Source organism: Neocloeon triangulifer, unplaced genomic scaffold, assembly GCF_031216515.1.
Source record: "Neocloeon triangulifer isolate White Clay Creek 2 clone unplaced genomic scaffold, ASM3121651v1 ptg000014l, whole genome shotgun sequence".
Classification (NCBI taxonomy): domain Eukaryota; kingdom Metazoa; phylum Arthropoda; class Insecta; order Ephemeroptera; family Baetidae; genus Neocloeon; species Neocloeon triangulifer.
The window spans coordinates 14,810,297-14,824,793 of NW_026775556.1; the positions used below are offsets into that span (position 1 = coordinate 14,810,297).

The 14,497-nt window shown below is 43.8% G+C and overlaps 1 protein-coding gene across 2 annotated transcripts in view; it reads right to left on the reverse strand.

The window, feature by feature from the left end:
- Positions 1-14,497, reverse strand: part of LOC132199529 (uncharacterized) — a 116,435-nt gene that overhangs the window by 23,304 nt on the left and 78,634 nt on the right. For both annotated transcript variants that reach the window (XM_059624330.1, XM_059624328.1), the window contains 24 exons: positions 14,077-14,400; positions 13,720-14,025; positions 13,080-13,400; positions 12,628-12,951; positions 11,784-12,098; positions 10,974-11,294; positions 10,496-10,822; positions 9,861-10,178; positions 9,078-9,404; positions 8,602-8,928; positions 7,977-8,291; positions 7,398-7,724; positions 6,928-7,251; positions 6,488-6,793; positions 6,090-6,425; positions 5,347-5,982; positions 4,933-5,256; positions 3,812-4,771; positions 3,407-3,724; positions 3,042-3,347; positions 2,381-2,701; positions 1,251-1,577; positions 720-1,037; positions 19-660 (listed from right to left, as the gene is read on the reverse strand). In XM_059624330.1, coding sequence (XP_059480313.1) covers positions 19-660; positions 720-1,037; positions 1,251-1,577; positions 2,381-2,701; positions 3,042-3,347; positions 3,407-3,724; positions 3,812-4,771; positions 4,933-5,256; positions 5,347-5,982; positions 6,090-6,425; positions 6,488-6,793; positions 6,928-7,251; positions 7,398-7,724; positions 7,977-8,291; positions 8,602-8,928; positions 9,078-9,404; positions 9,861-10,178; positions 10,496-10,822; positions 10,974-11,294; positions 11,784-12,098; positions 12,628-12,951; positions 13,080-13,400; positions 13,720-14,025; positions 14,077-14,400 — 8,970 coding nt within the window. The remainder of the gene's footprint in view (positions 1-18; positions 661-719; positions 1,038-1,250; positions 1,578-2,380; positions 2,702-3,041; positions 3,348-3,406; positions 3,725-3,811; positions 4,772-4,932; positions 5,257-5,346; positions 5,983-6,089; positions 6,426-6,487; positions 6,794-6,927; positions 7,252-7,397; positions 7,725-7,976; positions 8,292-8,601; positions 8,929-9,077; positions 9,405-9,860; positions 10,179-10,495; positions 10,823-10,973; positions 11,295-11,783; positions 12,099-12,627; positions 12,952-13,079; positions 13,401-13,719; positions 14,026-14,076; positions 14,401-14,497) is intronic.

Below are 14,497 nucleotides of genomic sequence, written 5' to 3' on the forward strand. Positions count from 1 at the left end.
ATTCAATAATCTTTATACCTCTGTGGGGTCGACATTCAATAAAGGGACTTCCTGAGAATCCTGGTGGACAACTGCACATTGGAATGTGGTTGATGACGTCACACCTGGCATTCTGACCACAAGTTCCAGGGCAAGGGTCAACACACTTTTGTCGAATGCAAGCTTTCTCCCTGTTGCAGTCCGTGCTCAAAACGCATTCTGGTCTGCATCCGACATACGGATCGCCGTGGAACTCTGGCAGGCAAGTGCAAGAGCCGTCTCTACATTGGGCGTTCGGCCCGCAAGGTGACGGATTGCAAGGGTCAGTGATGATGGGTCGCGGCTCTTCGACAGGCTTTGGCCTGCAGTTTGTAAACGGATCTCCAACATAGCCTTGAATGCAGGTGCACATCGGCGTGTGGTTAACAACAGAGCATTCAGCCTGGTACCCACAGGCACCTGGGCAAGGGTCTCCGCATTTCTCCCGCATACAAGCCTTGTTACTTGGACATTCAGAGTTCACAACGCATTCTGGTCTACAATTAGGTGGAGCTCCGATGTAATTGGCAAGACATGAGCAAGAAGGCGAGCCGCCAATATCTCTACACTGAGAATAGGGCCCGCAGGGTGAAGGCACGCATGGGTCAACGAAAACAGGTTGTTTTGGTGGTGGTGGAGGCGCTAGTTAAAAAAAAAGCAATTTAAGTTACAAAAATACAAACAGCTTTGATGAGACATACGAGGCAATAGCTGGCATCGAGAGAATGGATCTCCTGTATAACCCTGATGACAGGTGCAGATAGGGCTGTGGTTGATTACTCTACATTGGGCGTTTTGTCCACAGGTGCCAATACATGGGTCAATGCACTTGAGATTGCTGCAAGCTCTGCTGGGTGAGCACTCAGCGTTTACAATGCACTCAGGTTTGCAATTTGGAGGGCTGCCTTGATAGCCAGGTAGGCAGGAACAGACGCCCTGATTATTCACGTTTCTACATTGACTGTATGGACCACACGGTGATGGCAAACAAGGGTCAACGACTTCCTTTTCAAAAACAACTACAATAAAAAAATAATATATTAGTCATGTTAGTAATAAGAGGCACTGAATTTTAAATTGTAAAAATGAATGCTTTAAAACATTAAAAAATGTTAAAAATGTCACACAAAAACAGTTATTTTTTGTGTGACTTTATTTTCGATTTTTGTCTTACAATTTAATTTAAAAAAATATATTATAAATTAAATAAATTTGGATATAGTTTGCGGTACCTGGCTCTGGAATGAGAGAGCAGTATCTGAAAGGGTCTCCTGTGTAACCCTGTCTGCACGTGCAAGAGGGTGCGTGATTAAAAACGTTGCATTCAGCGTTGGTTCCGCAAGTGCCTGGGCAAGGGTCATTGCATTTGCTGAGGACACATGCTCTGTTGCTCGCGCAGTCAGAGTTGGAGACGCATTCTGGTCTGCAGCCTTCGTAAGGGTTTCCAATATATTCGGGCAGGCACTTACAAGCACCTGCGCCGTTTCTCTCTTGACAAACTGCGTTTGCCCCGCATGGTGATGGAGTGCACGGAGACAATTTTTCAGCTACGACTGGTTCTGTGGTAAAGTTTCAAAATTAAGCATGATTTTTTTAAGCGTTTAAATGGCTCTGCATTAGTTTTGGTTGGCGCTGCGAGTGTTTTGCGTGGCTGGGCTGCTTTATATGTACGCCGGTGCAAGCATTTTGCTTTAGTTTTAAAATTATTTTTGGCTGCGGGGAGAAAACTACCTTATTTAAATGGATTAATTAGAGGCTATCTACCATCAAATAATACTTGATTAATAATCAAATTTATATTTAAAACAATACCTGGAAAGAGAAAGTAAATTCCCTGGAAAAGAATTTATATTATTGGATTAAAAATTAAAATGAAAGATAGCAAAATACGAATACGAAGAATTTTGTACCTAAATATGCTCATAGTTTTCATTGTTCATAGATTGTTTAAAAATCAACTTAATAAATTAACCTCCTCTCCCTGATAATTTTTAACAACAGCTGCTACGAATTTTTTAAAAGTTAGAACTCAAATTAAGCTGACAACTACTCAAAATCTTCTTCACAAAAAGTCGGTGAATGATGTCCTCTTCAGTTGGTGAGAGACGTTCAGGACCTACCTTTCGAAGCCAGCAGCGTCTCCGTCTAAAATTTTCACACCTGAAAAAGTCGTGCTCATGCCATCACCATTCACAACCTTCACCTCCAACACCAATCAGATATAAATCTGAGAAGATATTCAGATGTGGGTACACAAGCAACAAGCAAAAGCATGCCATTTTGATTTTCTCCGTCCAGGAGCAAAAATCTCAACCCACACCTGTGGTGTGACAAGCAAGAAAACATGATCATGGTACGTCACCTTGCTGGCGGGTGCAGTAGCTGAATGGGTCACCGGTGTAGCCGACGTCGCATGTGCACATGGGCGTGTGGTTCACAACGCGACACTGCGCGTTTGAGCCGCACGCGCCCACGCACGGGTCTTGGCACTTTTGGTTGACGCACGCCCTATTGCTGGAGCACTCAGGGTTGATTACGCACTCAGGGCGGCAGTTGGGAGGCGCCCCAATGTAGTTGGGCAGGCACGAGCAAGCCGGACTGTCACCGCGCACCTGGCACTGTGAATTTGGCCCGCAAGGCGATGGTTGGCAAGGGTTTGGAGCTGGCCTAGATGTTTCAACAACTAAAACAGATTGGAAATTCCAATATCAGATTTTATATTCTTAAATTTTCATCTGCAGAGATTTTTTAAATGCATCTGCTGGCCTCTATTAGTGTTTAATGTAAACGAATAATTTTATAAATATAAAATATAAACGGAATAAATTTATGTGACTAAATATTTGCAACAAATTTTTTAATTCAAGCAATTAAAAAAAATATTATTAAAACAAATCATAAATAAAAAGTTGAAAATATCAAAAAATGTTTGCTCCAAATTTTTAATGTTTCCCATAAATTGTTTATTTATTGGTTTGATTTAATGAATAAGCAGAAAAATATAAAATAAAATTAGTCATTACCTGGTGTTGGGTAGCAGCGAGTAAATGGATCTCCAGTGTGGCCTTGTGAGCAACTGCAGATTGGATTGTGATTCACGACCTGGCAACGCGCGTTTTGACCACAGGTTCCTGGGCACGGATCTCGGCACTTCTGGTTCAGACAGGCCTGTTGAAGCGGACACTCGGCACTTGAAACACACTCAGGTCTGCATGAAGGTGGCGTTCCAATGAATCCAGCAACACAAGAGCAAACAGCGTGTCCGTTGATCTCTCGGCACTGACTGTTTGGACCACAAGGGCTTGGCTGGCAAGGATTGGACCTTTCAACTGCAATTTGAATAATTTTGGATAATTTTTTTTAATTAAATTCATTTTTTTTAACTCACTAGTTGAAGGTGCAACGTATCGGCAGTTGACAAATGGATCGCCAGAAGTTCCTTCAGGACAGGAGCAAGTTGGAATGTGGTTGATGACGTCACACCTGGCTCCTTGTCCGCAAGTTCCAGGGCAAGGATCGATACAGCGTTGGTTGATGCACGCCTTGGTGCGGTCACATTCCGAGTTCAAAACACACTCAGGTCTGCAGCCAGTGTACGGGTCGCCAAAGAAGTTCTGCATGCAAGTGCAGCTTCCGTCGCGGCAAATGGCATTTGCACCACAAGGAGATGGATTGCAAGGATCCACAGGTCTCTTAATTTCTTGGACTGAAATTGATTAAAACGCGTTTTTACAAAATTTTACATGCAAGTTAAATGAGATTTCTTTATTTTTAAAAAATCTTTAGAACTTACTGATGATCCTGTTGCATTGAGTGAATGGATCTCCAGTGTATCCCTGTTGACAGTTGCAAATTGGAATGTGATTCTGGACTCTGCACTCAGCGTAAAGTCCGCATGATCCAGGGCAAGGGTCTCTGCACTTCTCAGCAATGCAAGCCTGCTGACTGGGACATTCGGTGTTGACCACACATTCCGGCCTGCAGTTTGGTGGAGCACCGATGTATCCAGACAGGCAAGAGCAAGATGGATTATCGCCAATTGTCCTGCACTGGCTATTGGGTCCGCACGGACTGGGAACACAAGGGTCCCTCTTGATCTCTGGCCGAGGTGGTGGTGGCGGAGGCTCGCGGTAGCACCTGTTGAACGGATCTCCAGTATAGCCGGACGGGCATGAGCAAATTGGGTTGTGGTTGATGACCTGGCAGCGGGCATTTAGTCCGCAGCTTCCAGCACAAGGATCTCTGCATTTGTAGTTGTTGCAAGCTCTGTTCGACTGACACTCGGTGTTCACAACACATTCAGGCCTGCAGTTTGGTGGTGAGCCGATATATTCAGGCAGGCATGAGCACACACCCTGTCCATTGACGTTTCTGCATTGGCTGTTAGGTCCGCAAGGTGATGGACTGCAGGGGTCGACGACCGTGGCCTCCGTGACTGGAAGTTTCGGTTGAAGACGGCAGGCAGTGAATGGCTCTCCATAGTAACCCTCAAAGCATGAGCAGGTCGGCACATGGTTTTGAACAGTGCAAATGGCATTCTGGCCACATGTTCCAGGACAGGGGTCCTTGCACTTGTTCTGGATGCAAGCTCTGTCTGTGGGACAATCAGAGCTGAGAACACATTCTGGACGGCAGCCTTCGTAAGGGTTTCCAAAGTAGTCTCGAATGCAAGTGCAAGCACCAGCACCGTTGCGTTGTTTGCACTCGGCGTTTGCTCCACATGGCGATGGTTCACAAGGATTTATGATTTCCTCTGAGAATTTTAAAACGAAAAAAAAAATTAGTTAAACTTCTAAAAAATAAATGAATAACAAATCATTCAATTCAGAAAATTTTGATGAAAATTTGAAATAATTTAAAATGATAAAAAAAACAACATTAATTGTAATTTTATTTATAAAAATTCTGACTCACTCTGTTGGATGATGCACTGAACAAACGGATTTCCAGTAAAACCTGGTGAGCATGTGCACATCACAGCGTGGTTGATGACTTGACAAACCGAGTTTTCACCACAGGAACCTGGGCAAGGATCTCTGCACTTGTTGTTGACGCAGGCCTTGTTTGTTGGGCAGTCAGGGTTGATGACACATTCAGGTCGGCAGTTGGGCGGAGCTCCTGTGTAGCCAGCAAGGCAAGAGCATGATGGGGTTTCTCCTCGCACTTCACACCTTGCGTTTGGTCCACACGGGTTTGGCTGGCAAGGATCTTTCCTTATCACAGGCTCAACTGGAGGAGCTGTTGAAATGATTTAATTCATTTTAGTAAAATTTGCAAATATTAATTGAATTTTTTTTATTCGTTATTTATAATTTATTTTCAACTTACAAGGCAGATCGTAGCAGCTCCTGAATGGATCTCCGGTCTGTCCCTGTCTGCAGCTGCAAATCGGGCTGTGATTGATGACCTCGCATCTGGCGTTTAGTCCGCAGGCACCAACACAAGGGTCGGTACACTTTTGGTTTACACAAGCCCTGTTCGAAGCGCATTCCGAGCTGACCACACACTCAGGTCTGCATCCAGGCGGTGTTCCCTGGTAGCCAACCAGACATGAGCAAATAGCTTGGCCGTTGACTTCTCTGCATTGGCTGTTTTGACCGCATGGTGATGGGTTACAAGGGTTGCGTTTTGCTTCTGGGATTTTCTCTTCTACACGGCAGTAGTTAAATGGATCGCCGGTGTACCCAGCAGGACATGAGCAGATGGGAATGTGGTTGACCACGTCGCAAATTGCACCCTGTCCACATGTACCAATGCAAGGGTCTTTGCACTTGTTCCTCAGACAAGCCTTGCTCCTATCACAATCATCATTGATCACACACTCAGGTCGACAGCCTGTGTATGGGTCGCCAAAGTGTTCAGGAATGCATTCGCAATTGGCGTTGTTGTTTATTTCTCTGCAAATTGCATTTGATCCGCATGGAGACGGGTTGCATGGCTCAAATACAACTGGAGCTGGTGTAGCTACATAGAAAAAAATAAGTGTAAATATATTTCAAATAAATCTTTATTTCCCTAATTTAAAATTGTGGGAATGATTAAATTATTGAATATTCAATTATTATGCTTACATGGTGGCAGGAAGCTGCACTGCGTAAACGGATCTCCAGTGTATCCAACGTCACATGAGCAGATGGGAGTGTGGTTCATAACATGGCACTTGGCGTTGACTCCGCAAGATCCAACACAAGGGTCTCTGCACTTGTTGTTGATACATGCGAGTTGACTAGGACATTCGGCGCTCAAAACACACTCAGGTCTGCAATTTGGTGGCGCTCCAATGAAACCAGACAAGCATGAGCATGCTGGTCTGTCTCCAACAATCTGGCACTGAGAGTGAGGTCCGCAGGGCGATGGCACACATGATGGCGGCCTCTCTGTGGCTCTCTCTGGCTCAACCACAACAGCTGATAATTATAAAAAAAAAAATTAATTATTTTAAATGTGAAAAATTTGGAGGAAAACTTACGTTGAGGACTGCATCTGACGAACGGATCGCCAATGAATCCAGAGGGACAAGCACAAATTGGGTTGTGGTTTCTGACTGAGCACTGTGCTCCAAGGCCACAAGTATTGGGACAAGGATCAGTGCACTTTTGTTGAGTACACGCCTTATCCAAGGGACACTCAGAGCTGACAACACACTCAGGCCTGCAGTTTGGTGGTGAGCCAATATAAGTTGGCGAGCAAGAGCACACGGCCTGGCCATTGATCTCTCGGCACTGGCTGTTGGGTCCACAGGGTGAAGGAACACAGGGGTTGATTCTAGGTTTTTCTGAAATACAAAGAACATTGATTATAATTTTCTTCAATTCTAATTTTTTGTGAATTAAATGTAAAATGATAACAATGCAGCAAATGCAAAAATAAATTTTCAAGATAATAATAAAAATCTAATTGTTAAATTACCTGTGACAGGCACAAGTCTGCAATAGGAGAAAGGATCTCCAGTGTAGCCAGGTGGACAGTTGCAAGAGGGGTTGTGGTTCAGAACCGTGCAGATTGCATCCTGACCACAAGTTCCAGGACAAGGGTCCTGACACTTGAAGGAGACGCACGCCTTGACGGTCGGGCAGTCGGTGTTGATTTCGCACTCCCTCTTGCAGCCAGTGTAGGGGTCACCAAAGAAGCCTTGCTGGCAGTAGCAGGCGCCAGCGCCGTTGCGTTCTCTGCACTCAGCATTGGCACCGCACGGCGATGGAATGCACGGATTTTGAGGAGTTCTCTCCGTTACTAAAAGAAATTATTAATTCAGGTTACTTTGATCCCAAACAATCAATTTATGCCAATTTTATGAGTCAAATTAAATAAAAAATATCCTCAACCACAAAAAACATTCAGACATTTACAAATATAGAGAAAACAGAAAAGAGTCTCACATGGCACAGGAATGAGGGAGCAGCCTCGAGAGGCGTCTCCAGTATAGCCAGGCATACACGTGCACATGGGGCTGTGACTAACAACGTGACAAACGGCTAGTGAGCCGCAAGTACCAGGACAAGGGTCTCGGCAGCGTTCATTCACGCAAGCCAAGTTGCTTGGGCACTCAGCGTTAATAACGCATTCAGGTCGGCAGTTTGGTGCACGTCCGATGTAGTTGGGCAGGCAAGAGCATGCAGCGTGAGAACCGATGACCCTACACTGAGAGTGTGGGCCACAGGGCGAGGGCACACAAGGGTCGCCAGCATCCCTGATAGGCTCGGGTGCTACAGAAACGGTCAAAGAAGGAAAAAGTGAGCACAAACAAAAAAGATAACAAAAACATTCAAATTAAAATATAAAAAACACATAACAAGATAGAAGAGGACGGGTTTGATGATAAACACAACAATTTTGTACAATGAAAGAAATTCGTCGGATTCGGAAAAAAGATATAATTTGGTGAAAGAAAATCTCCGTCCAATTCTTAAGTGAAATTATAAAAAAATTATGTGGATAGAAAACAGAAGGATGCTTACTCGTCTCTTTGAAACAGTTTGTGAAAGGATCACCAGTAAAACCAGGCGTGCAAGAGCAGATGGGGTTGTGGTTGACAACATTGCAGCGGGCGTTGGTGCCGCACGTGCCCGGACAGGGGTCCTTGCATTTCTGGGCAAGACACGCCCTGTTCTGCGGGCAGTCGGCACTGATCACGCACTCAGGTCGGCACGAGGGTGGCGAGCCAACGTAGCCCGTCTGGCAAGAACACACCGCGTGCCGATTGATCGTGCGACATTGGCTGTTGGGGCCGCAGGGCGACGGGTTGCAGGGCTCGGGCTCGGACACTGTCACCACTGGAGGGACGAGAAAAAAAATCATGCATTGACAGAAAGAGAAGTGACAAAGAATGATGGATGAATTTTTGACCATTTTCAAATTTCATTCTAATTTTTTTTTAATAACTTATAAAAGTTTTAGAATTCAAAGTCTTTTTGTCTTTAAAATTGTCTAAAATTTATTTTTGGAAGAAAAAATAAAAATAAGTAAATGATTGAAAAAAAAGAAGTTAGAAACTTTTTTTTACTAATAAATTGAAAAATCAAATATGGTTTTTTAATGATCAGATCAGGGTCAAGAATTCAAATTGTGGATTGAAATCTTTACCAGGCTCAACGATTCGGCAAGAGCGCTGCGGCTCTCCTGTATAGCCCGGCAAGCAAGAGCAAGAGGGCGCGTGATTGACCACCCTACACTCGGCATTGAGACCGCAAGTGCCGATGCAAGGGTTCACGCACTTGTTGTTGACGCATGCTTTTTCCCGACTGCAGTCCGTGTTCAGGACGCACTCGGGCCGGCACCCTGTGTATGGGTCGCCAAAGTATTCAGGTAGGCAAGAACATGAACCAGCACCATTACGCTCTTTGCAAATGGCATTTGAACCGCACGGCGAGGGATCGCAAGGTCGGCGCGGACCTTCCGTTGGAACCACAGCTAAGGAAAGAAAAGGAGAAACGTTCAGAGAAAAGAAGGCACATATACATTCAGCATACAATAAAGAGGGACAAACAAAACAGAAAAAACATTTTGCGAAAAATTTCAGTAATTTTTAGGGAGGAATGATTTTTGTTTGAATTTCTTACTGGTGATAATTTTGGAGCACCCTGAGAAAGGGTCTCCTGAGAAGCCAGGTTGGCACGAGCACCGTGGCGAGTGTTTGACTACAGTGCAAAATGCCTGAGCACCACATGAACCGGCGCACGGATCGCGGCATCTTTCCGCCTGGCATGCAAGATTACTTGGACATTCTTCGTTAATCGTGCACTCGGGTCGGCAGTTGGGAGCGCGACCCACGTAATTAGGCAAACAAGAGCATGCAGCGTGCTGACCGACCACTCTGCACTGAGAGTTCGGCCCGCACGGTGACGGGATGCAAGGGTTGATGTTCTCTTCGAAAATCACCGGACGTCCTGTACAAAGTAGGGTTGGGAAAACGATCAGACACCAATTCATGCAGTTTATACATCAAAATAAGAAAATTCGACATATTAATTTTAAAAATAAAAATATCAAGTTTTGTAATAATTATAAAAGTTGCAAATTAAGTTTGGTGTACAACAAGGCAATCTCTGCCTACAACGAGATACATTAACCAAATATTGAAAATTATAAATGAAAACTACAATCAAAATTTGAGTTGAACAAAAAAAAAAAGACACATATATATTCTTGAAAAGCTTTTCAGAAAAAAATTAATGCATGTAAAATTTACACGTTTTCTTTTAAGAAAATAAGAAATTTGAAATCTAAATTTGATTACTTTATGAAAGAAAACTAATTAATTATATCAACACTGAAAAAGCACTAAATATTAATTCATATCAAGTCGAATTTTCTTGAAATCGAAAAATAGAAGTCATGCTTACTCTCTTCTTTGAAACAGCGTGCAAAAGGATCGCCCGAGTGGCCAGGGGCGCAAGTGCAAATGGGATTGTGATTGACCACCTGGCACCGAGCGTTCTGTCCGCAAACCCCAGGACAGGGGTCGCGGCACTTTTGAGTAAGGCATGCTTTGTCTTGGGGACAGTCGGCACTTATCACGCACTCTGGCTTGCAAGACGGAGGGGAACCGACGTAACCAGCCCTGCACGAACAGACAGCGTGGCCGTTGATGGCGCGACACTGGCTGTTCGGACCACAGGGCGACGGGTTACACGGTTCGCGCACCGGCTCCACTTTCTCGACTAGAAAACCATGGAAAGGTTGGGGTCAGAAATGATACATGCAAAAGATGTGAATTTCCATTGAAAGGCCAAAGTTTCTTTTTTTTTTAACTTACAGTTAGATTATTTATTTTTCATAAATTTTAATTTTTTTCGAGTTTTATTATTTTTTTATCTTCATCTTGGTATAAAATTTGATATTTATCTATTTTAAGACAGAAAAAAAATTAATGATTTCATTAGACTTTTCAAGATAAGAATATTAAAAAAAAAAAAAATAGGTCCTTTTTAAAAAACTGTGACCTTAAAAGGAATGAAATCTGTACAAATGTAATTACTCGGCCTCTGATGGCATGCACTGAGCGCATCCCCGGTGTAGCCGGGGAGGCAAGAGCAAGAGGGTGCGTGGTTGATGACTCTGCACTCGGCGTTGATGCCGCAAGTGCCGACGCAAGGGTTCGTGCATTTGTTGTTAACGCATGCTTTGTCGCGCGAACAGTCTGTGTTAAGCACGCACTCGGGTCGACACCCTGTGTAGGGGTCGCCGAAGAAGTCGGGCATGCAAACACAAGAGCCAGCACCGTTCCTTCCCTTACAAACAGCGTTCGCACCGCAAGGTGACGGGTTGCACGGATCACGTGGTGCTTCTTCAATAGGCGAAATGACTGAAATGGGCACACAAATAGCAACACAAAATTATTTACAGCAAAATATGAAAGTGATTTTGAAATTTTTCTTAAAAAAAAAATGTCCGAAACATTTATGAAAATATGGGGAATTGAATTTCGAAGGAGCAGGGATTTTTGTGTATCTTACTTGGCGCGGGCGAGCACCCACTGAAGGGGTCGCCTGTGTAACCGGGCGGGCAAGTGCACACGGGCTGGTGGTTGACCACCCTGCACGTGGCAAGGGGTCCGCACGAGCCCGGACAGGGGTCGACGCATTTGTCGCATTGGCAAGCGAGGTGGGCGCTACATTCGCCATTGATGGTACACTCGGGTCGGCAGTTGGGAGCGCGACCAACGAAATTCGGCAGGCAGGAGCATGCAGCGTGCGTGTCCACGACCCGGCACTGCGAGTTAGGTCCGCAGGGCGACGGGACGCAGGGGTTGTGATGCACCACAGGTGCGGGAGGTTCTGGAGTGAGATACAGAAAAGGGCAAGAAGAAAATGCTGTTCCTTTTTCAAGTGTTTTGTGTTTGAATTATAAAAAAGGTTCGCAGGGATCTGAACGAAGTGTTAATTAATTGAATGTGCATTAATTAACCCATCACCAAATATATCCCCTCCAAGGGCTTCTAAATTGATGATAAATCCCGTTAACTTTTTTATAATTTATTTATATTATGTAAAATTTGATACGGCACAAATAAACTCATTTTACTACTAAATTTAAAAAAATTCAAGAATATAAAAAGTGATAAAAGAAAAACTTCAATAAAACAGAATTGAAATTTGTTAAATTTTTTAATTTTGTCACTGATTTTATTTTGTTTACTTTTTTTTCTTTTACACTGTGTTTTGAAATTAAAACTCTTGTGTAAGAGGAGGACTATTTTGTCCCTGCGAATCGCTTTGTAAGTTTATGAGAAAGAGAAAGACAGAGTGTGAGAAGATGATGCTTACTTTCCACCCTGTAACACCTGCCGAACGGGTCTCCAGTGTGTCCGGCGACACACGAGCAGATGGGGTTGTGGTTGATGACCTGGCAGCGCGCGTTTTGGCCGCACGTGCCTGGACACGGGTCTTTGCACCTCTGGTTAATACAGGACTTATCGAGAGGGCACTCGGCGCTGACCACGCACTCGGGCCGACAGTTAGGAGGGACTCCGACAAAGTCCACTTGGCAAGAGCAGACGGCGTGACCGTTACTCACTCTGCAGTGGCTATTAGGCCCGCAGGGTGAGGGACGGCACGGGTCTCTCGGTTCTTCGATGACAACTGTATATGAGGAGGTGGAATGGGTGAGAAACAGAGACAGATAGAGAAGGTGATCTTTTTGACGCCTCATTAGGAACTTTAAATTTAAAGACAATTAATATTATGTGTGTAATTTTCTATTAAAATTTTCTAATGAAATATTTAATTTAAGTAATTATATAAATTTTACAATATAAGTATAATTTGTAATTTTAATTTTTTAAATTTTGTTTTTCCTTTCTCTATAAAAATGTATGATTTAATACATTTAATATTTTTATCATTAAAATAAAAAAATATATTAAACTTATTTTAATTTGTTTATTGGAACAATTCTATCCTTTCCAATTGATCAATTTTAGCTAATTTATCTTGTTAGTTTAGTTATATCTATTGAATAATATAAGTTTTAAGTAATTGCGTAACAGAAATTTGGAAATTTTACTAATTACAATATTTTGAGGTAGAGATAACTTTTCAGCGTCAAAAAGATCTTGAATATTTAATTTGTAAATTATGAAATACAGAAAAGGAGGAAGTAAGTGCATACCAGGTTGGGGTATGAGAACGCATGATTGCAAAGCGTTGCCAGTGTATCCGGGCAGGCAACTGCAGGAGGGCGTGTGGTTTATGACAAAGCATTTCGCGTTGAGGCCGCAGGTGCCGTCGCAAGGGTTTTTGCATTTGTTATTAATGCATGCCTTTTGGCGGTCGCAGTCTGAGCTGAGCACGCACTCAGGTCGGCAACCGGTATAGGGGTCACCGAAATACTCGGGCAGGCACTGACAAGCGCCGGCGCCGTGGCGTTCCCTGCAGATCGCGTTCGATCCGCAGGGCGAAGGGCTGCAGGGGTGTCGCGGTTCGTCAACAATTACTGAAATTTCGCACACAAAGAGCTGAAAAGACTGGACAGCACAGACAAAGAAAACAAAAGAAAAGAAGCACACATGAAACGTGCACAATGGAAAAAGTGAAAATCATTAAAAGGATCCATGCTCTTACCTCTGACGGGGTTGCAACCGGAGAACGGGTCTCCCTCGTAGCCCTGCTCGCAGTGACAGACAGGCTGGTGGTTCTGCACCGTGCAGACGGCGTGGAAGCCGCACGACCCTTGGCAAGGGTTGGTGCACTTGTTGCGCACGCAGGCCAGGTTGGTCGGACAGTCGGTGTTGATGACGCACTCGGGCCGGCAGTTTGGCGGCGCTCCGAACATGCCCAATTGACATGAGCACACGGGGCGACCGTCATTTACACGGCATTCCGAGTTAGGGCCACATGGTGACGGCATACACGGGTTTGAAATCGGCACAACAATTTTTGTTTCTGTCGTAAAATGAGAAAAATTATACCGTTAATATTTAAGTATAAAATTTAAATGTATCAAAATATTTGTGTCGGTAAATTTGAAGATTAAACAAAACATAAAATCAATTACAAATCTATTTAAAAATGTTTAATTTTTTCTAGAAATTATAACCAAATTTGACTAACAATAAGAATAAATTAAAAAAAATTCCAAAATTTATGATAATCCAACTCAATCTAACAATGTAATTTTCTTGGGGAATATTTGAATTTCATAACAAAAATGTAAGATTTAATAAATAATATTACGTCTTTAAATATGTAATCTTTTTCTTACCTTCTTTGAAGCAACGTGTGAATGGATCACCCTCATAGCCAGGAGGACAGCTGCAGATGGGGTTGTGATTGATGACTTGGCACCGAGCCTCCAGTCCGCAGCTTCCAGGGCAAGGATCTTGACACTTGTTGTGAATGCAAGCCTTGTTCTGCGCACATTCCCCACTAATAACACACTCTGGCCTGCAGTTAGGCGGAGCTCCAATGTACCCTTGAATGCAGGAGCAGACGGCGTGTCCATTGGCCACCCTGCAGACGCTGTTTCCTCCGCAAGGAGTCGGCTCACATGGATTACGAGGAGCAATTGCTGTTGTTTTTTAAATTAAAAACAAAAAAATTAATTTAGAGAAAAACTTACGTTTGATTGGAATTTGTCTGCAAGACACAAACGGATCTCCCTCATGGCCGCTGAAGCAACTGCACACAGGGACGTGGTTGACCACATTGCACTGGGCGTTTGTTCCGCAGATGCCAACGCAAGGGTCCCTGCAGTGCTTGTTGACACAGGCCAGGTGGCTGGCGCAGTCGGCGTTGACGACACACTCGGGTCTGCATCCAGAGTAGGGGTCTCCAAAGTATGGCGGTATGCATGTGCAGCGGGCGACATTGTTGTGTTCCGAGCACTGAGCATTAACTCCACAAGGTGACGGGTCACAAGGTTGATATTTTTCCACAACAGGAGCTGCAGAAAACAAATTGCATCATTTTAAAAATGAATTCTCAGCTGCTTTTCAATTTACAATTTAATATTTTTTTTTAAATTAATTCCAAATTTTCTA